The sequence below is a fragment of the Orcinus orca genome, chromosome 16 (assembly GCF_937001465.1).
Source record: "Orcinus orca chromosome 16, mOrcOrc1.1, whole genome shotgun sequence".
NCBI lineage: Eukaryota > Metazoa > Chordata > Mammalia > Artiodactyla > Delphinidae > Orcinus > Orcinus orca.
In genome coordinates, this window is record NC_064574.1 from 16,695,252 (window position 1) to 16,720,245 (window position 24,994).

Here is a 24,994-nt window from a genome sequence, read left to right on the forward strand (position 1 = left end):
CCCTGGGAGGCAGGCGCTATGATTTACTCCCACTTTACAGATGAGAAAACTGAGGCTCAGAGAGGAAAATGGCTTGGCAAGTTCACACAGGTAGGAAGGATTTATGCCAGAATTTGAGGCCCGATCTTTCTGGCTCCAGAGCTGGAGGCTGTCCTGTCTTCAGAACAGCCGGTAAGGAGCCTGGCCTCTGTCTCAGGAACACACAGTTCTCGGGAGCTGGAGATATGCGCTTTGAAGGGGTGATGGGGGCAGCCCAGGGCTGGGCGGTGACCAGGTGTGGCAGCACACACTATCCCTCTGGGGTCACACAGACCCTGCCTAGTGCAGCAGCTTCTTGTTTACCATTTCCTGTGTGTTTTCCCCTCAGTTCCCTCACGTGATACCCGGACACTCCTAAAAGCCGGCCGGCCAGCAGGCCTCAGGTGACTAAGCCCATTTTGTAGAATATACAGAGGCCAGGAGAGGGGAGGTGACATGCCCAAGGTCACACAGTGAGTGAATGGCAGGGGGAGGCGAGCAGCTGGTAAGACTGACCACGGGCAGTGCCCACTGACCACGGGCAGGGCAGACACCTCTCTCTGGCTGAGCTGAGCTGACCCAAGTTCTACAGACCTCAGCTGAAGCCGCGGCGCCATGGAAGGAAGGCAGGTGGAAGGCCAACCTTGGCCAGCTGCCCTCTCTCCTGTGAGGCTGGCCTTCGACCAGTCAGGTCCCGGCATCCTGGCTTCCAGGCCTCCTCCCTTCCCCCATCTCTTTGTACAGGAGACCCCCCCCCCCCGCCACCTTCAAATGTGCTCTAGGTGATATGGGAGCGTATGTATAAACCTGGGGAGAGACACACAGGCAACACGATCTGCTCTAAGACAAACGGACCTGTTGCTGATGTGAATCGCATTTGTTGAATGGCAACCCTACACATCACGTGTACACAATCACATGTGCTCTGGACCCCCGAGGGCAGGGATGCGCACACACAAACAAGCAGGTATAAACAGGATGCCCAAACGGGACATACACCCAGGAAGCTCGGGGCACACAAACCAATCCACATCCACAGACCACGTGTGCAAACATCCACAGACACACGTACACACACTCATCACCGCTCACGGACATAAGCAAGACAACACAGGCATCCCTAGAGACACCAACAAACACAGACCCACTCAGTGAACAAATGCAACTAGAAATAAGACACAGAACACGCACACACAGACGGGCGAACACAAACGTGCAAGTGGATTCCCGGAAACACACGTTTGCAACACACTGCCACCTGCCCACACGTGTACACGGAAACTCATGCACGCACGCCAAGAGGAGGTCACGATCGCACACCAGCGCGCACGCACATGGCACACGCACTACTGATCCGCGTCTCATTTAGCAAAACCTCCCTGAGAACTCCATTTTCTCTGAGTGGGGCATTCGCCCCAGGAAAGTCCCAAAGATGCCCTGAAACACAGCTGTACCTCCATCCACCGTCCCCAGGGACAGGACGTACCTTTCCATCTCTCTGGACCTAGAAGGGACCACGTGGACCAGTTACTGGAGCTGGACACCAAGAGGAAGCTCCCATGAAGTCCCCGCTCCCAGTGACACGCTGAGCGGGGACAGCTTTGGTAACGGGGACCACAGGGGCCTGGCAGGAATACCTGGGACCTCCTTTTGCTGAAGATTTGCCCTTGCAGCACCCCCCCAACCCAGAATACCTCTGGTCACTGTACCTGGGCACATCTGCTTCACCTGGCAACACCTGTGCTCTCACCTATGGGACCAACGTGCTAATCTATCATTCTCCCAGTCCCAAATTGAGTGCTGAAGACTCACTCCCGTACCTGGGCACACCTGCCCCCAACTGGCACACCTGGGCACACCTGCCCCCACCTACCATTGCCCATCGTCAACACCTGCACATTCTCAAACTCCAGGGTGGTGTAGGCTGGGTCCAGCGCAGCACTGTAGTCGGCCATGTCCATGTCGACAAGGGTTTTGGAGAGGCGCATCCTCCCCTCTTCACACCTCGGCCACCTGCCCTGCCCAGGATGCCCACCCCGAAGGCTCTGGGCCGAGCCCCAGCCCCCGCCCTCCGCCCTCCCACCGCCTCCTCCCAGGTGCCCTCTCTGCCTTCCTGCGTTTCAAACCGTCCTCTGGGAGGATCTGCCGGGAGTCTTGGCCTAGCCCCTGCGAAGGGGTGGAGGCTCTGCCAGGGAGGGCTGGGGGTTAATGGTTAATCGGCTCCCCCACTGGTGGACCGGCTGGGCGGGGCCACAGGGATTTGGCTGTTTGCTGGTTTCTGGCTGACCCCCCGGGGTGCTGTTACAACGGATGGGGCCCCAGCTCCCCAGTATTGTGTTAGCAATTCTGTAAGATGGGCACACTAATTCACCAGCCTCCATCTGACCCTGACTCAGCCACCCTCCAAGTCACTGTCACCCCGAGTCAGGCTGAGACGCTCACATATACCCTGGGACATTGACAGCCCACCTCCAAGATGCCCTAATGCAGTAACTTCCCCAGTCATTGACTTCGACCCTCAATGCTCTCGCAGAGATAAAGCCGCCTCAATGGCTCACGCATCAGAAACATAAATCCCAGGCCCCAGATACCAATCTTCTAGATCCTCGTTCTGGGAGCACCCTTCCAGGTTCCTGCCTCTCCTGGGAGCAGGAAGGACTGAGAGGCCCACGCTGCTGTCTGGGTCCCCCGCCCTGCTCCCCAGGACCCCTCATAGGGGGCTGCTCAGTCTGTCACAGCTGCTCAGGCCCACACAGACTCCATCTCCCAGGTCCCCGTCACCTCCTCCTGTCGCCCTCCCCCGTGCCTCCCCCTCCCCTTGGGGAACAGGCGGAGACAAGGCTTACAGCCCCGCAGACCTGGATTAACATTCAGGCGCCTACCACCTCCTAATCGTGACTTTGGGTAAATGATTCTCCTCTCTGAGCCTCAGTTTCCTCTTCTAGAAAATACACAATCAACTTCAAAGGGTGGTCTGAGTATTAAATGAGATGGCATTAGGAAAACACCAAGTGGTGCCCAGCAAGCGTCCATCCCCTCTCCTCCTGCCCCCCTTGGCCTCCCTTTCGTATCTCCTTTGTTTCTCTCCACCCACCTCCTCCCTCTAGAGTGGGCTTCACGGGTGAGCCACATGAGCCGTGCACAGAGCTCCACTCTCAGGCTCCCGTGTTTGGTTTAATGCTCGGCTGTTCTGAACAAGGGGCCCCCCATTTTCGTTTGGGACCGGGCCCGCCTGCCTTCAACTCATGGCTTACTCTTTTCTTCTGCACCTCCAGCCCTCATTGCCCACCGCGCAGACACTTTCATGAGCTCCCAGACTACCTGGGGTGGTGGAGCTGGAAAGTGCAGGCCGACGTAGAAAGATCTGGGACTCTGGAGGCTTGGGAACCTGTCCTCCTTTGCTGGCGGGAAGGGCCGGGCACAGGGATTTGGTAACAAGAGCAAGAGTGGGTGAACTAGTGAGAGAGTGCATGAATGAGTGAGTGGGTGGGTGAATTAATGAATGAGTGAATTAGACAGTGGGTGAATTAGAGACAGAGTGAATTAATATGTGAGTGGGTGAATTATTGAAAGAGTGAATGAATAAGTGAGTGAATGGGTGAATGAATGAGTGGGTGAATCAGTGGGAGAAGCAGCAGGTGCCTGAGGGGTGTGTGGAGGCACCCTGCTCATATTCTTCCAACTATTAGAAGCCCTTTCTCTGCCCCGTGTAGCTGTGTTCTCCTCCCTCCATCTTCCCCCTGGAGCTGAGATAACTGGGGTGGGAGTTGGAGGGGTGGGCAATTGTTCTGGAGGAGAAGAGAAGCTGGATTTGGTGTCAGGAGACCTGGGTTTAGGAACTAGCTCTGTCACTATTTGGATAACTTTCCTTAAATCACATCTCTCTAAGGACCTCAACTTTCCCATCTGTAAAATGGGGTGAAGATACTGGCCCAGTTGTTTATTGATCAGGACAAGACAGCAAGGGAGGGAGGGAGGAAGAGAAATTCCATAAGGGCTGATGGAGAAGACTTCAACTCCTGGTGGGTTCCTCCCATGCTCTGCCAGGAACATCTGAGCCTGGCTCCAACAGCCTTGGGGCCAAGGCTGAGCCGGGCAGGAGACCCAACTAAGGCATAAACACAGAGGAGAAGGAGGGGCAGCTCTGGGAGTGGTCTTCAAGGGCTGACTCCGGGTCCTGCCACCTGTCTGGCACCTGTGACAGGCCACACACCGCTAGTCCTCTCACAAGCCTAAACGTATGGCATCTCATCGAGTCTAAGAGGCGCAGTTCCCTATTTCTAAAAGTGGGCTGGGATCGCTGGCATGTCAAAGTGTAACGGTAACAAAAATAACAATTTTCAACCTCTACAGATGGCATCTTAGATTGAATTGAATAAGGTCTATGATCAACTAAGGTCAACCATGCCACACACATGCCTGTTACATGCAAGAACTATCAGGTGGGCAGCCTGCACACGACAAGCTACTCTGTACACAAACAGTGGCATACGTGCTTTACCAAACGCACAACACGGGAGACCCACTGCCTGTGAGGCACATTCCAGAAACCTATGTCACATCCCATGTCCCACCAATCACAACCCACCCCATAAGTAAATCTACCCACCCATGAACTAGGACTTGCATAATCTGTTACATACACAAATCACCCCACCGTTAGCTGACCCCAAACAATACCTTCTAGATACACGTCCCTCATATAAATGACTGGCCACCTCTAAGACCTACTGCCTCTGTGGTCTCAGGCAAGTTATTATTTCAAAGCCTCAGTTTCCCCTTCTGTAAAATGGGCCTAACTTGAAGTTTGTTGTGAAGATGACACACATCCGCCCCCACACCTACCCCCACCCCACCCTTAAAGGATAAACCATGGACCTTGAAATCAGAAAGACCTGGGTCAAAAGTCAGGCACTGCCAACTTCCCAAACGCTGTGACCTCAGGTTCCAGCTTTCTCAGCCCTCATTTTGGCATCAGACAGCTTGATACCTTTTCCGCGGGGACAGTACGAGCATTAGATGACCGAGCGTAAGCACAGAGTGCAACAGCAGTGATTACTGTCATCAGTGGCTGCCTCCTCGACCTTGGCCACGTAATCAGTTGGAATCGGGACCCCCTGCACAGGAGAACTCCAGGGACGGCTTGCCCAGGCCTGAACAAACCCTGGCCTCTAGGCCATCAACTCAGCAGTCCTTCTTTATCTCTGGCCCGGCCCCTGGGGCAGTCAGACCCCAGCTCAACATGCCCCAGTTCCCAGGGGACAACAGAGAGGTCTCAGAGCTCAGCTGGAAGTCCCACTCCTTTTCGTTGTAGATGGAGAAACAGGGGCCTAGGAAGGGAAGGAGGGGTGTTTTGAGACCACTGTCCTGGGCAGCCGGGGGTCGGGGAGGGGCGGCAGTGGGCAGGGTGCTGAGGCCTCTGGCGCGGATAGTGGTTAAGGGAGCCGCCGCTCTGGCCCACAATAATTTTCTTTTAAATGACAATAATGGCTAATGTTTCTGGAGAGAATCTGTGCTAGGCCCAGTGCTAAGAACCTTCCACTCTTCTCTGTTTATCTGTCCCACTTTGTAGGTGACAAAACTGAGGCTCAAAGAGGGGAAGTCACCTGCCTAAGGCCATAATGATGTAACAGGAGGGGCTGTAATTGGAACCCGAGTCTGACTCCAGAGCTTGAGGGCTTTACCCCCTCCACGCTGCCTCCCTCCTGGATCCCTGGAGAGAACCCTGGAATTCTGGAGCGCTGGTGGCTAGTGGTTCCATTGTCACGTTACTGCCAGGGAGCTCAGGGAGCTGAGAAGTGAAGGAGCTTGTCCCGGGGCACGTGCAAGTGCAGAGGCATCCTCCAGACACCAGCCACCACGGGCCGCCTGGCGTCTTCATGTCCCCTGGGCGCTGAAGTCCCCACTATCTCCTGTCTCCCCTACCCCGCCCACAACCCAGGGAGTGGTGCAGGGAACCCGGGACTTATCAAGACAGAGAACAAAAGTCGTGGGGGAAAGAAGCCAAGAGCCATCTCCACTCCTGGGTAGGGCCCTTCAGTTTTGCCCCTTTGAAATTTCAAATTCCAGTTTGTGGACAAAGTCCTAACTTTCTCACAATATAGGTCCCCAACAACTGACCAAACTCCAGTCCAGGCAGCCGGCAGGCCTAGGGCTGGTGTGGTCTTGCTGCTTCCTTTGGCAGCTCTTGAGGTCTAGGGGGAGGGGTCCTGGACCAACTGGGGTCTGTCAGGTCATCCCTGCAGCCACAGCCCACCCCACAGGGACCCCTGCCTTCCACCAGAGAGGACAGCCCTCTTCCTGGAGCTGGGATCTGACACTGGCTGGTGCCGACAGCACGTACCAGGTAGGCCCCCTCCCTCCTCCGGGCATCTCTTCTCCCTCCTAGCACTCCTAAAACATGGCTCATCCCACCCTCCTCGTCCTGGGTACAGGCCCTGTTGGCTTAATCCAATCACAGAACTTCAAGACTGGACAGGGTGTCCCAGCCAATCCACCCATTTGGCAGATGGAGACACCGAGGCCCCCAGGAGAGTGGCAGCCGGCTGTAGGCTGAACCTGGGACGTAGACCCAGGGCCCCTCACGGAGCCCTGAGGAGGGAGGACACATGCTCCAGGCCATGCAGAGGCAGCAGGGGGAGCTTGGCCTTAACAAGAAGGCCAGGAGCTTGGTGAGGCCCCCTTTGCTTCATCCCAGCCCTCGAGGGCCCTGGCAGTGCCTCCTACAGACCCCAAAGGGTAGAGTGTCTGTTCACTCAGTGACTGATGGCCATTCGCTGGGGTGCCACGGAAGTACTTCCGAGAGGAAGAGGAGGAAGCTCGGGGCTGAAGCCCAGTGGGTTTGGTAGGAAACATTTATGTGGTTAACTGATAACTCAGCCCCATCCTTGGGCCCCTGGAAGCCTCCTTCCTCCCTCTCCTCAGCATGATTAAGACGAACTTACCTGCCTGCTAATCATTGCTGAGCCTGTTGATTTTGCCTTAAAAAATTAACTGGGCATGAGTTTGCGGTTTGCCTCACCCCTAACCCTGCAAAGCAAAGGCCTGGGTGGGCAGGAGGCCGCCGGGTTATGCAAGAGGCCTTCAGCCACCCCACGCACAGTGAGCGCCTCCTCTGCTGCTCTCCAAAGGGTAGGTTTTGCTCAAGAGTCAACAGTCTGCTTGTTTCCCCTGCTCTGGGTCCTGAGCAAATTTGCTGTGTTACCAAAGAGAGATAAAAGCAGCTGGGGGGTGGGGGGGGGCGGGGAGAGCTTTCCAAACAGGGATGCGAAGCGGCCGCTTTGAGCTGGGGATTCTAGAATCCTGCAGTGTCAGAGCCAAGAGAGCCCTTAGGAGGATGCGGCCTAAGGCCTTTCAAACTGGGTTCTCAGGTCCCAGGAGCCAAGGGAGAGTAGGCAGAGGCCCCACTTCACCCAGCGCCTGCCTCTTAGGGACACTGTCCCTCAATATTTCATTTGAGAGTGGAGCCAGCTGTTGTTAATGAGAATCAGAAAACTACTGGTCCAGCCTCATCCCCTCACTCATCGTACAGATGGGGAGACGGAGGCCAGAGGGGGGAAGTGACTCGTCCAGGGACAGAAGGTCACCCGGGTGTCCTGAGTCTACAGCTAGGCTGGGGCAGACAGGAGCTCTCTCTGGTACTCAGTGATGTATTCTGGATGGTGGTGAACAAGATGGCACTGAAAGGCCCTTCTTTGCTTTTTACCCTCCCTCCTGGGGCTGGCTGGAAGCAGAGTGGTGCCTGAGAGCCACCGGAAGGCCCAAGTCAGGGGGATCTCACCTGGCCCTGTGTCCTGCGGGCCCTCTGAGAAGCAGCCATGAGCTGCAAATCAGAGGCTCAAAGTTATAACCCATCTCAGCCACATCCTCTCTCTGGAGGCATCAGGCCACAGAAAAGGATGCAGAGCCCTGCCCTGACTCTCAAGACCTGAGTCTCAGTTTTCTCACCTGTAAATTGGGAATAATAATACCTAACTCATAGGGTTGTTGTGAGGCTGAAATGGAGTGGGATATATGCAATGATAACCACGGCCAATGTTTATAAAGCTGTTTTGAGGGTTTTCCAGGTAATAACTCATTGATCCTCACAACCACTCTGTGAAGTAAGGCAATGTTTTTATCACTATCTTATAAACCTGGAGCACAGAGAGGTTGAATCATATGCTGCAGCTCACACAGCTTATAAGAAGCTGGGATTCCAACCTGAGCAAAATCTGTGCTCCAGAGTCTGTGCTCCTAACCTCCAGGCCACCCTGCCCTTCCAGGGCTGGCACATAGTAAGTAGTCAATGAAAAGTGGCCAGTATGATGATAGAATAAGCTCCACCCCAAGGCACAATTGGGCTGTGTGTATGGACTGTGAGGGCTGGAAGGTGGCAGAAAGAAGACATATCTCTGGGCTGGAGTGGTCAGGGAGGGTTTCCTGGAGGAGGTGGCATCCTGGGCAGAGGGAACATCCAGAAGTGGAGAACATGGTGGGTGAGGGTGAAAGGGCATGGAAGCTACTCTGGCTGGAAAGCAGGCTATTATGGGAGATGCTGACTGCAAGGCTCAATAGGTAGTGTAGAGAGTGTGGTCGAAAGAATGATCAGGAAGGAAGCCAGGAGGACTTGGGTCTGTGTGGGCGGGGCCTCCCCATAGGCTGCCTTCTGCCAGGTGGCTTGTGACTTCTGGGCTGAGGCTGTTGCTGTCCTCCTGTGTGTATGTTCCTCCCTCCTGGTATGTTCCTGACTTTATCTGCTGGATGTGACTTTGGGAGTTAGATGGGTCCTTGCCCAGACCCTCTCGGGTTTGAAGGGTGCAGGCCCTGGTCTTCAGGTGAGGAATGAACCCACAATCCAGGAACCACCCTGGGGCTCCCCACATCCTTGTTCTGAAGGGTTCTAGGGATCTGCCTGGAGGCCACTGAGATGAAGTGTTTGGGATCCCGAGACTCAGGCCACGGTCACCTCGTACAGTTGTACAGGTTGCTCACTGCACAAAGGTTCTCTGGCTAAGGGGGCAAGTGGAGGTGGAAATCCAGCCCTTGTTCCACTTACCAAGCCAACTGCCTATGGAGATTTGCCCGCTCAGAGGGGGGCACCATTCACTTATTTTCACAAAGGCTCCATGTGAGCCCTGTTCCAGCTCTGCTTCCAGCCACTGTGTGACCTTGGGCAAGGTCATTTCCCTCCTGGGCCTTGGTTTCCCATCTGAAAAGTTGTCTAGCATAAAGCAGAAATTCAACCCTGATGGAGAATTAGAATCACCTGGGACCTTTAAAACCTACTGATGCCCAGGCCCCACCACAGTACAATGATCAAATCTTGGGGTGGGGGTGAGTGGGTGCTGGCTGTGAGTATTTTTTAAAGTTCTCTGGTGATCCTGATATGCAACTAAGATTGAGACCTACCACAGGAGGGCTTAAAATTTTGGAGCTGGAAAGGCCTAGATGTGCATCCAAGTTCTCCAACTTCCTAGTTGCAACTTTGATGAGGCTCCGTTTCCCCATCTGTAGAATGGGAACATAATAGCTTCCTCATAAAGTCAGAATGCTAATTCAACGGGATGCTACTCAGACAGTGCTTGGCACTGTGGTGGGCATGTAGGGAGCTCCTGATTCTTGGTACCGATGACTATCATTTTGCTATTGGCAAAATGAAATCGGCTTAAAATAAAGGGCCCTTCCAGGTCAAGGATGCAGAGACTTGGGGTCAGGCTTTCTCGGTTCCTGAGTCAAGTCCTAGTACGTGGGTCTCCATCTAGGCTGCACACCTGTCACATCATTGAGGTCTGAGTGATTATTCTGATGGTTTGATATCTTACCCAATCTATTAAAACACTTAAATTTCCTTTGGAATCGGTACTACGTGCACATGATTCAAAAGTCAAAACAATATAAAAGGTGCACTTTGAGAAGTCTGGCTTCCACCCCCAATTCCTGTCCACCAGTCCACTGCCCTCTTCACTGTAGCTAATCACTTCCCTTGACTTTCCCTGTACAGACCAGGCAGCGTATGAGATCGTACGATATCATCCCCCATCTCTTAAACTGTTCTGCACCTCACTTTGTTCATTTAATAGCCTAACCTGGAGATTTTTCCATAGAAAATGAGAACAAGCTTTGAGGAAGGAAGGGTTATTGCCCCCCTTCACAGGTGAGGAAACTGAGGCTTACACTGCTGAGTCAAGAGCATTTGAACTATCGCTACTTGGCTCCAGAGCCAGTGTTTGCTCCCCTGCCCCAGTGTGGGCTTCCAGGAAGCCTGACCCAGGAGTGCTTTGGAACTGGGCCTAAATCTCTCCAATGCAGGCCTGGCAGGAAGAGGTGGGGTGGGGATGGGTTCTCAGGGCCCCCACCATATCCAGGCCCTGAAGTCACAGAGGGGCTGAAGCGTGGAACAAAAAATGTCCAAAGTCATCCTGATAGTGACCCAGTGAGGGGATGTCCCCTGGATGGGACAGTTAGGGCCCGGTGGCCATGCCCTCCAGTGGACTGGAGCCTGCCAGGGACATTCTGGCAGGCTCAGACTATGCAGGTAGCAGGGGAGGGCAGGAGGAGGGGGAGAGGTGGGGAGGGAAGGGAAGCACGGCTGATGGGACAGGCCCAGGGGAGAGAAGGCTGAGGGACCCCACTCTTGGAGGTCAGGAAGGAGGATGTGGGATTCATGGCAGAGGGGGCAATGACATTTTAACCAAACATTTTCTGCTCAGGCAACCCCAGGGCTCCCTCTGGATTCCTGACCTGCTTCAGTTCACTGACTCACTGACTGGGGACAAGTCACTTTCCTGTTCTGCGCCTCAGTTTCCCCAAAGCAAAATGAAGCAGATTAGGAAGCTGGTCTTTAGGTAGCTTTGAAACACCCCTAAAAGACTCTGTGAGGCTCCCCTCGCCTTGTTGACAGAATCTGAATCTTGCCTTGATCAGAATGGGGTCCCGCCATCAAGACCCTGGGCCTTCCTGGGTTGGGGGCTGGGGTGACAACATCTCTATACTGATCCAAAATCTGGACTCCTCCCCTAGGTCCTGTGTCTCTCTCCCACCACCTCGTCCTCCTTTCCAGGTAGATGTGGAGTCAGGATCATACCTGGGGTGTCCCGGGGGAAGCCCTGGCCCCAGTCTGACATCCTCCTCCTGGTGTTATGGGGTCTCACACAGTGGGCAACCTCTTCATCCTTAAGGGAGCTCCCACAGCCACTCTGGCACCCAAGACCCTGCGAGGGCTGCCGGGCAGAGTTAATCTCTTAATACTAGTCACAATGAGATTTCAGGGATGGAGGGAGGCGGTCTCCATGGAAACTGCAGACCAGCCCAAGACCCATGCAAGGAATTAGCCTCAGGGCTCAGTAAGGGACTCCTAGAGACCCAACCCAAACAGGAACAGGAGACACAACGGCCTGAACTCCTGTGTCCTGCTCCAGGCCTCCTGCTGTCTCTCTGGAGGGCCCGAGACAACCCAGACCCCTCGTACTGCCTCAGTGTTCTCCTGTTAAACTGGACGGAGCCTCCTTCACAGGGAGAGCCCTGTCACCTTTCTGGGCCTCAGTTTCTTCATTCTCCAGTTGGGGGTTATAATCCTTAACCCAGAGCCTTTTCAGAAGAGTTCAGGTTCAGAATCTGCTTCAGCTAGGCCTTTTCCACTCAGACTGTCAACCTAGGCCAGGCATTTCACTTCTCCCAGCCTCAGTTTCCTCATCTATACAATGGGCACAATCACTATAGCACCTGACTGGTGGGTACTGATGCTCAGCGACGGAGTCTCCTTCTCACCTCTTTCTGACTGCCCCACCCACACTGTACATCTGCCCTCCACCCCAACCCCTTGCAGCTTTCAGAATTCCGTAGCCCCTGCCTTGTCTCTGGCCTTTGCACATGCCATACCTTCTGCCCAGAGCAGCTGTCACACCTCTCTCTTTGCCTCCTCATCCTCCAAGTCTCATCTTCATCTTCCTCCAGGCAGTTCTGCTGGCTTGGACAGGTCAGGGCTCCCCCTCAGTGCTCCCACAGCCCCTAATACTTTATATCATCAAAGTTTAATCGCATGGTGGTTACTGGTTGTCTGCCTCTTCCATTGGACTATGTCTCATTTTACCCTTATAGCCCCACGACCCAGCTGGCAGGTAATATAATGGGTTGGATGAATAAATGAGCGAAGGAATGAAGGAATTTGCCCAGCCAGTCATTCGACATTTATTCAGCACATGCCATGCGCACTACTGTGGGTGCTGGAGATGAAGCAGTGAATAGGTAAGATCCCTCCCCAACAGGGTTGCTGTTTTAGCAAATAAAAACACAGGATGCCCAATTACATCTGAATTTCAGATAAACAATGAATAATTCTTTTAGTACAAGTATGTACCAAATAACACATGGGACATCACTTATATCTTTTAGAACTTCTGTTGTTTATCTCAAATTCAAATGTAACTGGGCATTCTGTATTGGATCTGGCCACGCTCTTCTCTCCCTCACAGAGCTTACATCCTGGTGGAGAGGTGCGGTGGTAACAGACAGGAGGAAGTAAATAAATTAAAAAGAAGAGAATTTCAAATAGTGGTTAAGTGCAGGGAAGACAATGAAACAGTACAATGTGATAGCGCCTTGGGATGGTAGGGGGTAACTGTGGATATGGTGATAGCACTCCGAGCTAGTGACCTTGACCTTCATGAGACAATTGTAAGCTCCAGTGAGATGCTGCTTTGGAAGAGTTCTTTGAAGATCTTAAAGGGAGTGTAGGCTGTAAACACTGGCGGCTGTTAGTTGAGAGGAGGGCTACGAGGCGAGCAGAGGGCGCAGCCGGGGGTCGCTGCTGAGTCTCACCTGACAGACTCCACAATTTTGCAATTTGGATCTGGGCCTTCACAAACCTTCGCGAACCCGCAGCCGTCGGTCAGCCAACGCCCTCTGCGGGGGCTGAGAGCCAGAGGAAGGGGCCAAAAGGGCTGTGCAGAGAAGCGTGGCCACCTGGGCCGGAGCTGTGAGCTCTGACGCCGTCCCCCCCCCACGCCCAACCGTCCCTCGGTGGCCCTAGGACGCAGGGGGAGGAAGCGGCCCAGATGCGCCCCAGCGACGTGTTTTGCGTGTCCTGGGCTCCGCCTAGTGGCCAAAGCAGGAACTGGCGTACAGAAACCTTTAAACAACCGAGCGGGCTTCACCAATCACAGCGGAGGTCGTATTACAATCCCACCAATCACAGGCCCAGACGGACTACGACTCTCCAAACTCAGCAGAAGACGGCTCGAAATGTCTTCTGGGTTTAGTTACGGGGCATACTAACTTTCCTCCTATCACACATCACCACGTGGTCACTGCACCAATCAGAACGCAATGTTTTAAAACTGGTTTCCTAAGGGGGGCACCGCGGTGCCATTACACCATCTAGGGAATTTATATTCCGAACTTTCGGTCCCAATGTACAATCGCCTTTAATGAAGGTCCCAGGTTTTGTGCGGGTTCTATGTGGAAGCCCATGGTTGGATTCAGGGGCATTCATATATCAATATTTAATGATATATCATTAAATATCCTCCCCCACTATAAAAATTAATGTGTGGGTCCAGGAGAGTGGGTAAAGCATGACCTTTGGAGTTAAACACAGCTGAATTGGAGTCCATTTACTAACTTTATGAAGTAGGACAATTCACTTCCCCTTCCTCAGTTTTAAAAAAGAACAATAATAATAACGTTAATTGTCACAGTCCATCACCTCACCCCCAACTCAGTTATTCAGGCCAAAATCCTGGCAGTCATCTTTGTGTCCTTCCTCCCACCCCTGCCAGCTCTTCATAAAATCTAGTTCTTGCTACCTCCAACAGTATCTCAAATTTTCCTCATCTTTTCATCTCCACCACAGCCAACCGTGTCCCCATCCCCCATCATCTCTCCAGGTCTGCAAAAGCTCTTTTCACGTCTCTTGTTTATCCACTCTGGGTCTTCTACCACCCACTCTATACCCAGGGGCCAGGGATGATTTTCTACAAGCAGATTGCAACAGGTCCCTCCCTTAAACAGTTAAAACTTTTTATGCATTTATACTAAAACTCATAGAATTCAAAACTCCCATGAACTGTGAGGCCTGCATGACCTTGCTTCTATAGCCCTGCATTTATATGCCATTCAATCCCATCCCAGTGGCTGCAGCCACACTGGCCTGAAAAAAAAAAAGGTCTTTCAGATCCTGATTTAATTGTCGCCTTGTCTGGGAGGGCTCTCCTACATATTTATGTAGGTTCTTCCCATCCTTCACCCTTTATTCTCTGTCCCTGTACCTGATTTTTCTTCATACCGCCTATCACAATTTGGAATTCCACATATGTTGTGTTACTTGTATATCTATTTCTATCTCTTCCACCCCCATGAAGGAGATGAACCTTGTCTGATGTGTTCCCCAGGGTACACCCCACATCTTGTACAGTTTAAAATTAAACACATAATAAGCACTTAATAGATATTTGTTGGATAAATGACTGAAAAGACTTGGGAGGGAGAAACTGATACAATGTACATGAAGTGCTTAGTACTTAGTATGTATTCAATGAAAAGGATTCCATGTTTTCAGGGAAGTAAAATTTTAAAAAGAGATTAAAAATCATATGTGCTCCTATGTTTGGAAGGGTTTAAACTCTTGTTTACCAGAATTTCTTGACCTCAGCGCTGCTGACATTTTGGGCTGGATAACTGTAATGGGTGGCTGTTCTATGTACTGTAGGATGCTTGACAGCAACTCTGACCTCTACCCACCAGATACCAGTAGCACATGCCCCCCTCCCAACCTATGACAGTGAAAAATATCTCCAGACATTGCCAAATGCCCCTTTGGGGGTCTCAAATCACCCCCAATTGAGAACCACTGTGTTAGGCCTCTAGACTTATAGGAAATTTTCTCCCTATAATTCAGTATTTCTCAAATCTCAGTGTCCGTAAGAATCATCTGGGGTCATTAACAAAAATTCAGATGACTCAGGTCCCACCTCCAGGTTCCAGGGTCAACAGCTGGCCCAGGCATCACATGTTTAATGAGTTCCCAGGTGCTTCTGATTCAGGGACCCTGCAGGAAAACTCCTCCAGGAAGCCTCCCTGATAACCTGATAACCAAACACTGTGTGAGGCTCCCTATCCACTTGGACCCTGTCCTTGAATTCCTTTCCTTTCTGATTACACTTCCCTGGATATATTTTCAAAGTAGTGACAGAACCAAATCCTAGCTCAGGCAAAGCCCAAACTGCCACATCTAACTTCAGGGAATAAACAAAAGCTGACCACAGGGTCCAGCGAAAACCGCTTACGAAATGAAGGCACCCCCAACCAAAGGAATCGTGGGTCGCTGCTTGGGAGAAGTATCAGTGTAACAGAATGGTACTGTCAGACTGTCTTCTCCCTGGTGGACCACTGTCCCTTCTCTGAGAACAGGTGTTGAAGACCACTTGGTGGGGCTGGTCTTAGTGGTCTAAGACGGGTCATAACTCAGTCTGCCTTTCCAGAGCCATCTTTCAGGCTCCTTTACTCATAGCCTACCTGTGGGTTGACTATTCCACGTACGTGGCAAAATCACACTTCCTTGCTGCCTTTAAAGTTAGACGTGCCCACGTGACTGGTCTTAGCCAATGAAATGTGAGCAGAAACAATCTGTGTCACACCTGGGCGGGAGCTTTAAAGAGTCAGTGCTGTGGTTGTTCGGAAGCGAGGGTACATATGGAGTCACCAGGACGAGGACAGCGACCCGCCGACTCATGGCAGACAGTGCAGTAAGCGAGCGGTAACTATCCGTAGAGTTAAGCCCGTGAGACCTGAGGCTTTCTTTCTTCATTATCGCAGCGTAACCTCATCTAACGTGACTGAGTGCGGTCTTTTCAAAGCTTCACTGATTTTCCTATGACCATTATGATGTTTATCATATCTGAAAACCACCTATGCTATTACTTAACATTTGGCTTACATCAACTCACTTATTTTTACTTAGATTTATTTTAGAAGGAAACGTTATTACTTCCAAATCAAACACCAATATCATAAGTAGAAAGCAATGGGAAAATAAGCAGAATAAAATAAACCATTATATTACGTCCTGAATTAATACTGTTGCCTTTCAAAGCCTCTGGGCCCTGGGTCTGTTCTCTCTTTGTTAAAAAAAAAAAAAAAAAAAAAGGACAGTCACTGTGTGTTAATCTTTTGGCCTCAAAAAGCTGGCTGAGAGGGACTTCCCTGGTGGCGCAGTGGTTGGGAATCCGCCTGCCAGTGCAGGGGACGCAGGTTCGAGCCCTGGTCTGGGAAGATCCCACATGCCGCGGAGCAATTGAACCCGTGTGCCACAGCTACTGAGCCTGTGCTCTAGAGCCCGTGCTCCGCAGCAAGGGAGGCCACCGCAGTGAGGGGCCCACGCACAGCAAAGAGGAGTGGCCCCGGCTCTCTGCAACTAGAGAGGGCCCGTGCTCTGCAATGGGGACTGAACGCAGCCAAAAATAAATAAAATTTAAAAATTAAAAAAAAAAAAAAACTGGCTGAGATTGTCAGATGTTTGGAGGAAGCCCAGTATGGAGGCTGAGAGCACAAATTCTGTAGCCTGACTTTCTGGGCTTGAATTCTGGTTCTACCCTGGACTAGCTGTGTGATCTTCACCGAGCTCCTTAACTGTTCTGTGACTGTTTTCTCATTTGCAAAACAGAGGGGATAATGATGTGTGTGTCATTGGGTTGCTGTGGGGATTATTTGTGTTAATGTAGAGAAAAGACTTAGAACTGTGCCTGGCACGCAGTACTTACACAGGTGTTAGCAATAAAATAACGGCAGGAGCAAGGTCAGGTGGGTTTGGAGAAATGTTTGAACTCAAGGAAGAGGAAAGAAAAATCCTCCACACTGGCCCAAAATAAATCACCTGGACACTGTGGATGGGGGGCGGGGGGGAAGCTGCCTTAGCAGCAGGAGACGTGACCAAGTTCTAGAGGTTTTACTTCGCAGCAGCTACCCAAACCTCTAACCCCGGTCTCGTGTGTCATTAGTGAAGATGTAGTGCTCGGGGACTTCCCTGGTGGCCCAGCCGGTAAGGCTCGGCGCTCCCAGTGCAGGGGGCCCGGAGTCGATCCCTGGTCAGGGAACTAGATCCTGCATGCGTGCCACAACTAAGACCCAGTGCAACCTAAATAAATAAATATATCTATTTTTTTAAAAAGATGTAGTGCTCAGGTCAAAGGAGCTAAGGAGCCCTCTGTATACATGGACCATACACAAAAAACAGTGTTTGATTTCAATTTTAATAGAAACACTTAAAATTTTCCTAGGATGGGACAGGGTGAGAAAACCATACCCTTTAGAGAATAACTGAAGATCCAAAAGGGTTCTGGGCTGACTGTTGGGGAAGGGGAGAGGGGCAGTGTAGCAGAGCGGTCAAGGCCACTGCCTTTGAAATATCAGTGGTACCATTTACATAACTGTTCAACCTCGTGAAAATGATAAGTTCCTCAAGCCTTATTTGTTTCATCTGAGAAACAGGAATCAACAATAGGACCTCTTCACAGATTGCTTTGTGGAATAAATGTGATAAACCTTATAAACCCAGCACATAGTTGCCCACCATGCAGTTGTGTTATTTACTGAATTCAAAGTACTTTCCTTTGGAAAAGGGTGTTCACCTATTCTCAGCGCCCCAGAGGACAAATTAGGACCAACAGATGGATCGTATAGGGAGGAAGATTTGTGCTGAAAATGAAGAAGATTTTTCTACTGGATACAATGATACTACCAGGGAAACAGCTGCTTTATTAAGTAGTGAGTGTCCTGTCACTAGAAGTATCAAACCCAAGCTAAATGACCACCTGTCAGGGAGGATGGTGAGAGCTTTCTAGCAATGGATCAAAGATTGAATCAAAGTAGCATTTCTCAGCTGTAAAAGTCTTAAATAAAATGTGATCCAAACCAAATTCACGTTGGAAAAACTGGATATTCACATGTGAAAGAGTGAAGCTGGACTCTTAGCTGACATATAGAAAAGAATTAGCACAAAATGGGTTAAAGACCTAAGTGTAAGAGTTAAAACTATAAAACTTTTAGAAGAAAACATGAGGGAAATATTCATGATGCTGGATTTAGCAATGATTTCTTGGAGATGACACCCAAAGCACAGGTAACAAAAGAAAAAATAGATAAATTGGACTACATTGAAATGAAAAATTTTGTGCACCAAAGGACATTATTAACAGAGTGAAAAGGCAACCCATGGAATGGGAGAAAATATTTGCAAATCATGTCTGATACGGGGTTAATATTCGGAATATATAAAGAATTCCTACAACGCAACAACAAAAACACTGATTTTAAAATGGGCGATGGATTTGAATAGTCATTACTCCAGAGAAGATATAGAAATGACCGAGAAACACATGAAAATATGCTCAACGTCAGTAATCAGTAGTGAAATGCACATTGAGACCAGAATGAGATAACCACTTCACCCTATTAGGATGGATAATTAAAAAAAAAAAAAAAGATAATAAGCGTCGGTAAGGATGTGGAGAAATTGGAACACTTTCTCACTGCTGGTAAGAATGTAAAATAATGCAGCCACTATGGAAAGCAGTATAACACTTCCTTAAAAAATTAAAAATAGAATTACCATATGATGCAGCGATACAACTTCTGGGTATATATACCCAAAATAATTGAAAGCAGTCTGTAAGAGATATTTTTACACCATTTCATAGCAACATTATTCACGATAGCCCAAAGGCAGAAGCAAGTGTCAATTAAGAGATGAAGCGAAAAACAAAATGTTATGTATACATACAACAGAGTAATATACAAATGTTATGTATACATACAACAGCCTTAAAGATGAAGGAAATTCTGATACATGCTGCAACGTGAATGAACCCCGAGGACTCTTTGCTAAGTGAAGTAAGCCAATCACAAAAGGACAAATGCTGTATAATCCCATTTATAGTGGTACTTTGAGTAGTCAAATTCGTAGAATAGAATGGCGGTTGCTGGGGGCTGGGGGCAGAGAAGCTTGGAGAGTTATTTTCTAATGGAAACAGATAAAAAATTTCAAGAGTTGGGAGGTGGTGGAAGTTGTATAACAATGTGAATGTACTTGATGCCTCTGAATAATACATTTTAAAATGGCTAAAATGGTAAATTTTATGTATATTTTACCACAATTTTAAAAAATTTCATCCATGTATAAAATATATGTATTTCATCCTGACAAATTTAGGTTTAATTCCAAGAATGCAAGGATGGTTTAACATTAGAATATTACTAAATTAGCAGACTAAAAGAGAAAAAAATATGATTATCTTAGTAGATGCACAAAAAGCAATTAAGACAATTCAACACTGTGATTAAAAAGCAAACAAGCAAAACTTCTGGCTTCCTTAGAAGAAACTTTTTAAAACCCAGTAAAAGTTACCTACCAAAAACCTAAAGCAGATATCTTACTTAAAAAGGCCAAAGTCCCTTTAAAGTCAAGAATAAAACAAGGCTGCCCACTGTGGCAGAGGCTGCAAGTTGTCTGTTCTGTATTATATAGTCTCCTTGTCTTCCTTTGTAATAGAACCTCCAGTTTTCATTTGAACACATGAATGCCCCCTCAAAAAACTTATCTCAAGCATTCCTTAAAGCTAGGGGAGACCATGTGAATATGTTCTGGCCAATGAAGTATAATCAGAAATGTAATGTGGCAGCTTCCAGGAACTTTTTAAAAAAGACAGCTGGAACATGACTTTTACTCCTTTTTCTTCTTTGTCTCTTGCTCCTTCTTTCTGCCTGTAACATGGCTGTATGGTTGGAGCTCTGGCAGCCATCTTGGACCATGAGGATGAAGACCTCACGGGAATGAAAGGAACCTGGGTTCCTGAGGACTGTTATGGGGAAGAACCACCATACTAACCTTAGATTGCCTCCCTCTGGACTTCTATACTCTGAGGAGTTATCTTCTATTTTGTATAAACTACTGCTATTTTGTGTCTCAGCTACTCATAGACAAACAAAGCCCTATTTGAAATACCCATTATTACTGCTTCTCTTTGATATTTTACTAGAGACCCAAGCGATACAATAAGATAGGAAATTAAAAACAGATCTAGTAAGAGAATTTAACAAAATTGCTGGGTACATTTTCAGTATGTCAAAAGCAGTTGGTTTCTATACACTAATATCAACAAATGAGAAGATTCAATTTAAAAAATTATTTATGATAGCAATAGCGATTATTGCTAGGATTAATATAACAGAAGACCTTTATGTATTAAAATTATTGAACTTTATTTAAAAAACATAAAAGCAAACCTATATAAATGTATCATGGTCAGAAGGATTTTTGAAAATTATAAAGGGAAACCTCATTAAAACGAAGTCAGAAGGCCAGAAGGGGGAGCTCTCATGCACATACTACTTAATCTCAATACAGATCCCAACAGGAAGAGATGTACCTTACATCTCTGGAAGAAAGTGACACTACTTTACTACTGGCAGCAGGAGGAAGAAAGATTTTCTCTTGGCCTGGCAACAGCTCAGTCAATGAGAGACTGTCACAACTCAGCCAATGAAAAGCCACTATACTTCCAACTCCCAGTTGCCTCTAATGGACTGTTTGTTTATACCAGCCCATCCCAACTTCGTCTTTTCCTCTGTAGAAGAGTTTCCTCTCCCTTAGTTTACCAAACTTGCATATAGTTCACCATAGTTGCACGTCCCAAATTGCATTTCTCTGCTGCTCCCAAATAAACCCATTTTGCTGGTAAAAATAACTGGCTCTTTTATTGTCTTAGGTTAACAGCTTCATTATGCAAAGATGTCAATTCTTCCCAAATTAGTCAATAAATTCAATGTAATTTCAATTAGAAGCCCAACAGGACAAAGCTACTTAGCACAGTAGTTGGCAAATTGCAAGCACTCAAAATATGTTAGTTGCCTTTATTGAAATCCAGTGGAGACAAATAGGCTGTTGGTCTCCAAACTTTGTTCTGTCCTGTTTAGTCTCATCTTAAAATTTACGTGAATGAGCAAAGAGAATAAAGATAATTTTTAAAAATACAACCGTAGGGGCTTCCCTGGTGGCGCAGCGGTTGAGAGTCCGCCTGCCGATGCAGGGGACATGGGTTCGTGTCCCGGTCTGGGAAGATCCCACATGACGCGGAGCGGCTGGGCCCGTGAGCCATGGCCGCCGAGCCTGCGCGTCTGGAGCCTGTGCTCCGCAACGGGAGAGACCACAACAGTGAGAGGCCCGCGTACCGCAAAAAAAAAAACAACAACTGTAATATGAGGAGGACATGCTCTATGATACATAAAGCTATAGTTTCACTCTCCAATGTGGTAACCACTAGCCACATGTGGCCATTGAGCATTTGAAATGTGGCTAGTTCAAACTGAGATGTGCTGTAAGTGTAAAATACACATTGTATTTTGAAGCCCTAGTATATAAAAGAAGAAAAATGTCTCATTGATTATTTTTGATTGATTAAATGTTGAAATAATATTTTAGCTATTTTGGGTTGAATAAAATATTAAATAATTTTAACTATTTCTTTTTTGAACTTAAAAAAATTAAATGTTTTATTTTTGTATAATTGTATCAATAGATTCACTTACCTGGGTTTTTTTTTATTTCATTGTTTAAATGTGGCTACTAGAGATAAGTGGAACAGTATAGAGAGCCTAGAAACAGATCTACACATGTCTGAAAATGAGGGACAAAAGCAATGGCATTGCATATCAGTCAAGAAAGGACATCCTAGTCAATAATTGTCTGGGTCAACTGGTTATCCATATGAAGAAAAATATAATGGCATCTCTATTTCATATCACACACAAAAATCAGTTCCTATGGAATAAAGACCTATGTATGAGAAATAAAACTTTAAAATATAGGAAACGTTTAGCATAATATCTTAATGATTTCGGGGCACTGCAAAAAACAAAAAGCACACACTATAAAGGAAAAGATTATTAAATTTAATGATCTTATTTATAATTTAACCAAAACTTAACTACATTACAATTGTAAACTTCTGTACAACAGAAGATACTCTAAAGAGAGCGAAAAGACGAGCTACAGACTGATTAAAGGTATTTTCCACTAATACAACTGAAAAAAGGATCTGTACTGAGAATAAATAATTCCTTCAAATTGTTAAGAAAAGATAAATAAGGCAATAGAAAAATGGGCAAAGGCTATGAACACACACACTCACAGAGGAAATTCAAATGGCAAAAGGAACCTTTCCCTCCCTAGAAATATGGGAAATGCAAATTCTCATTTTACATTCATCATCCTTCAGAGTCAAGTGTGGAGGAAGGTGTGCAGCAACCAGAGCTCCTAGATGCTACTGACCAAAGTGACAGTTGGCGGACAAGATTGATCAACTTGCCAACATCTCATCAAAGTGAAGATGCCCACTGCCTGAAATCCAGAAAGTCCACTCCCCCACATTATCCTCGAGAAACTCTCACCCACAGGTATAAGAATGTTCTTTGTAGCATTGTTTTAAATAGTGAAAAGCTGGAAACAACTCCATTGTCAAAAACTGGAATAAATATACTTTGGGCTGTTCATTCACAGCATTTTCAAGGAGTGCCCTAGTGCTACTTGTAGCTGTATGGGAAGCGCCAAAAATAAAAGGAAGTTGCTGAAGGATACATACAACATTTGAATACGTTTTCCAGATATGAAAAACAATGTTATATATAGTTTCTGTAGCCATGTAGAGTGAAAGTATAAAAACATGTCTAGCAATGATGAACAGCAAATATTGACAGGGGTCACCTCTGAGAAGGGTGGCAAAGCAAGGGATTGAGGAGGAGTACAAGGTGGGGCTTCAAGTCTAAGTGGAATGTTTCATTTGTCATTAAAACAAACAAAACATGAATCAAATGAAAATATGGTCATGCATGTAGGGCTCAACAAAACTGAATGATGGGTACATCAGTGTTCACAATATTATTCTCTCTACTTTTCTGCAATATTAGGGAATAATTACAAATTTTTTAGAAAGGTGAAAGATAGTGAAAAAAATTAACTGTCTTTCTACATACCAGCAACAATCTGTAATGTAACTGTTAAATCATACTATTTAAAATATCTCTACAATTTTTTTTTTCTTAAAGCTAGGAATGTATTAAGCTAGAGAATTTCTCTGTTGGGAGGCAGGGAGAGCTTTCATGGGTGTTGATGTTTTCAAGGGGCTCTGTGATGAGCTAATGTGAACACACTGGAGGCTTCTCTTGGAGTGCCCGAGGCATTCATTGTCCTGTGTTAAGGTCTCTGAGAAGTTCTCTGATAATGAAATTTGTACAGCTTTCTTTAATCCAACATTTTTCAGACATCTCAGGATAGAATCCTCCTTGTCTGAGCGGTCTCGCCTTGGGAAAGGCTGACCTAGTCACCTCCAAGTTTCCTTCCAATCCTCACCATCAGCGTTCTAGTTTTGGCTGTGCCACTAACGTGCTGTATGACTTTGGCCAAATCATCTTTCTTCTTGGGGCCTCAGCTTATTAAGATATTAAATGGGTGTGTGAAGTTTAGACTCTAAGATTCTCTCACCTGTTTCCAGCTCTAAAACCCCATGTTGGAGCCCAGCCTTAGGATGACATTTCCACTCAATTTTATTCCTCTTCACTCAACTAACTTTTTATGATTTAACTGAAGCAGGTTCATGGTAAAAGAATTACAGAAATGCACAGAAGTGAAATAAAAAAGAATTAAATTTACTCCACATGCCAGTGTATGCCTTTTTCGAAAGGTATGATGATTGCTAGCATTTATAGAATACTTATGTCCCAAGCACTGTGCTAGAATAGAACTATTTTTATCCTCATTTTATAGATGAGGAGACTGAGGGTCAGAGAGGTAAAGTCACCTGTCCAAGGTTATACAGCTTGCAAGGCTCTAACCCAAGTCTGCCTAACTCTGCACCACAAATTCTCAGCCACTACCATATAAGGCCTCCCCATCTGAAGGGGGTCTTCATCACTGTGAGATTCCTTTTCCTCCCAGCACCCTAAGTCCTTCAGGATTCTCTCATCTCAGAGGAGCTGTGGGTGGATACTACTACCTCCTCCGAAAACAAAGTCAGCACCTTCACTGTGGGAGGATCCGTGTCCCTCCCCCATACTCCGTCCACCTAATCTCTAGAAAAACTATGACTTGCCCTGGAGAAGGGGAAAAAAAATTATCCTCTCCCCTCCCCAACTCCACCCCCCAAATCACAGGATTTGGGGGTAAATTCACAGGCTGGAGACAGAAGAATGGGTGTGTGATTAAGATTCAGATTGACTATTGTTCTATGTGAATGTCTGATAAAGAGAAAACAATGGCTGCCGTGGGGGCTGGGAGGTGAGATTTCCCAAGTGTAGAATTCTAGAAGACAAGCCTTGAGTTCTAGAGCCTGGGTCGTCACCCTGCCCCACCCCCCCAAACCAGGCAAGCAACAAGGGTGAGGACACCAGAGAGAACTGTGGGCTGGGGAGAAGACCCAGCCAGGGATACCTGCCCAAGATGTTTGGCTAGAGCTGGTCTATTCAGAATGGGAAATGGAGGCAGGATGAGTTAGCTGCTATAGAATCCTAGGTGCTAGAGCAGCTGTGTCCGACAGAAATATAACATGGACCACATATATAATTTACAATGTTCTAGTAGTCACATCAAAAAAATAGTAAGTCTATGAAATAGGAAATTGCGCTCACAAATTATGAGCTTCCCCTTGGTCTTAGCAATCAGGGATCCGACACTCAAGTGCCCTCGGTGCCCAGATAGAGATATATGGAGCAGATAGAGTATAAGCAGGTTTAACACTTTCCTATAAGAAAACACAGCAAATATAATGGTTTATGTTTATTAATATAACTTTAGTGTAGAGACACTAAGGAATGGTGGGGACTGTGGCAAATTAGAGAAAGCACGCCCAGCCTAAATAAGCTCCAGTGGGCTTTTGTCTCATGGTTATGGGGAATCAGTGTTGCTAGAGCTTCCAGTTTTTTGAAAGAGGCTGGAAGTTGGGGTTTTGAAAGG

At 47.7% G+C, this 24,994-nt stretch overlaps 2 protein-coding genes across 5 annotated transcripts in view; one reads left to right on the plus strand and one right to left on the minus strand.

Annotated features, from left to right (window-relative positions):
* HNF4A (hepatocyte nuclear factor 4 alpha) overlaps positions 1 to 2,172 on the minus strand; it is a 28,206-nt gene extending 26,034 nt beyond the window's left edge. Inside the window, exon 1 of one of the 4 annotated variants that reach the window (XM_004272879.3) lies at positions 1,892 to 2,172. In XM_004272879.3, the coding sequence (XP_004272927.1) occupies positions 1,892 to 2,006 (115 nt within the window). In that variant the 5' untranslated portion in view covers positions 2,007 to 2,172. The remainder of the gene's footprint in view (positions 1 to 1,891) is intronic. The other 3 variants (XM_033433766.1, XM_033433767.2, XM_004272880.3) reach the window with 3 other exon arrangements.
* SERINC3 (serine incorporator 3) overlaps positions 1 to 24,994 on the plus strand; it is a 379,749-nt gene that overhangs the window by 100,887 nt on the left and 253,868 nt on the right. The window lies entirely within an intron of this gene.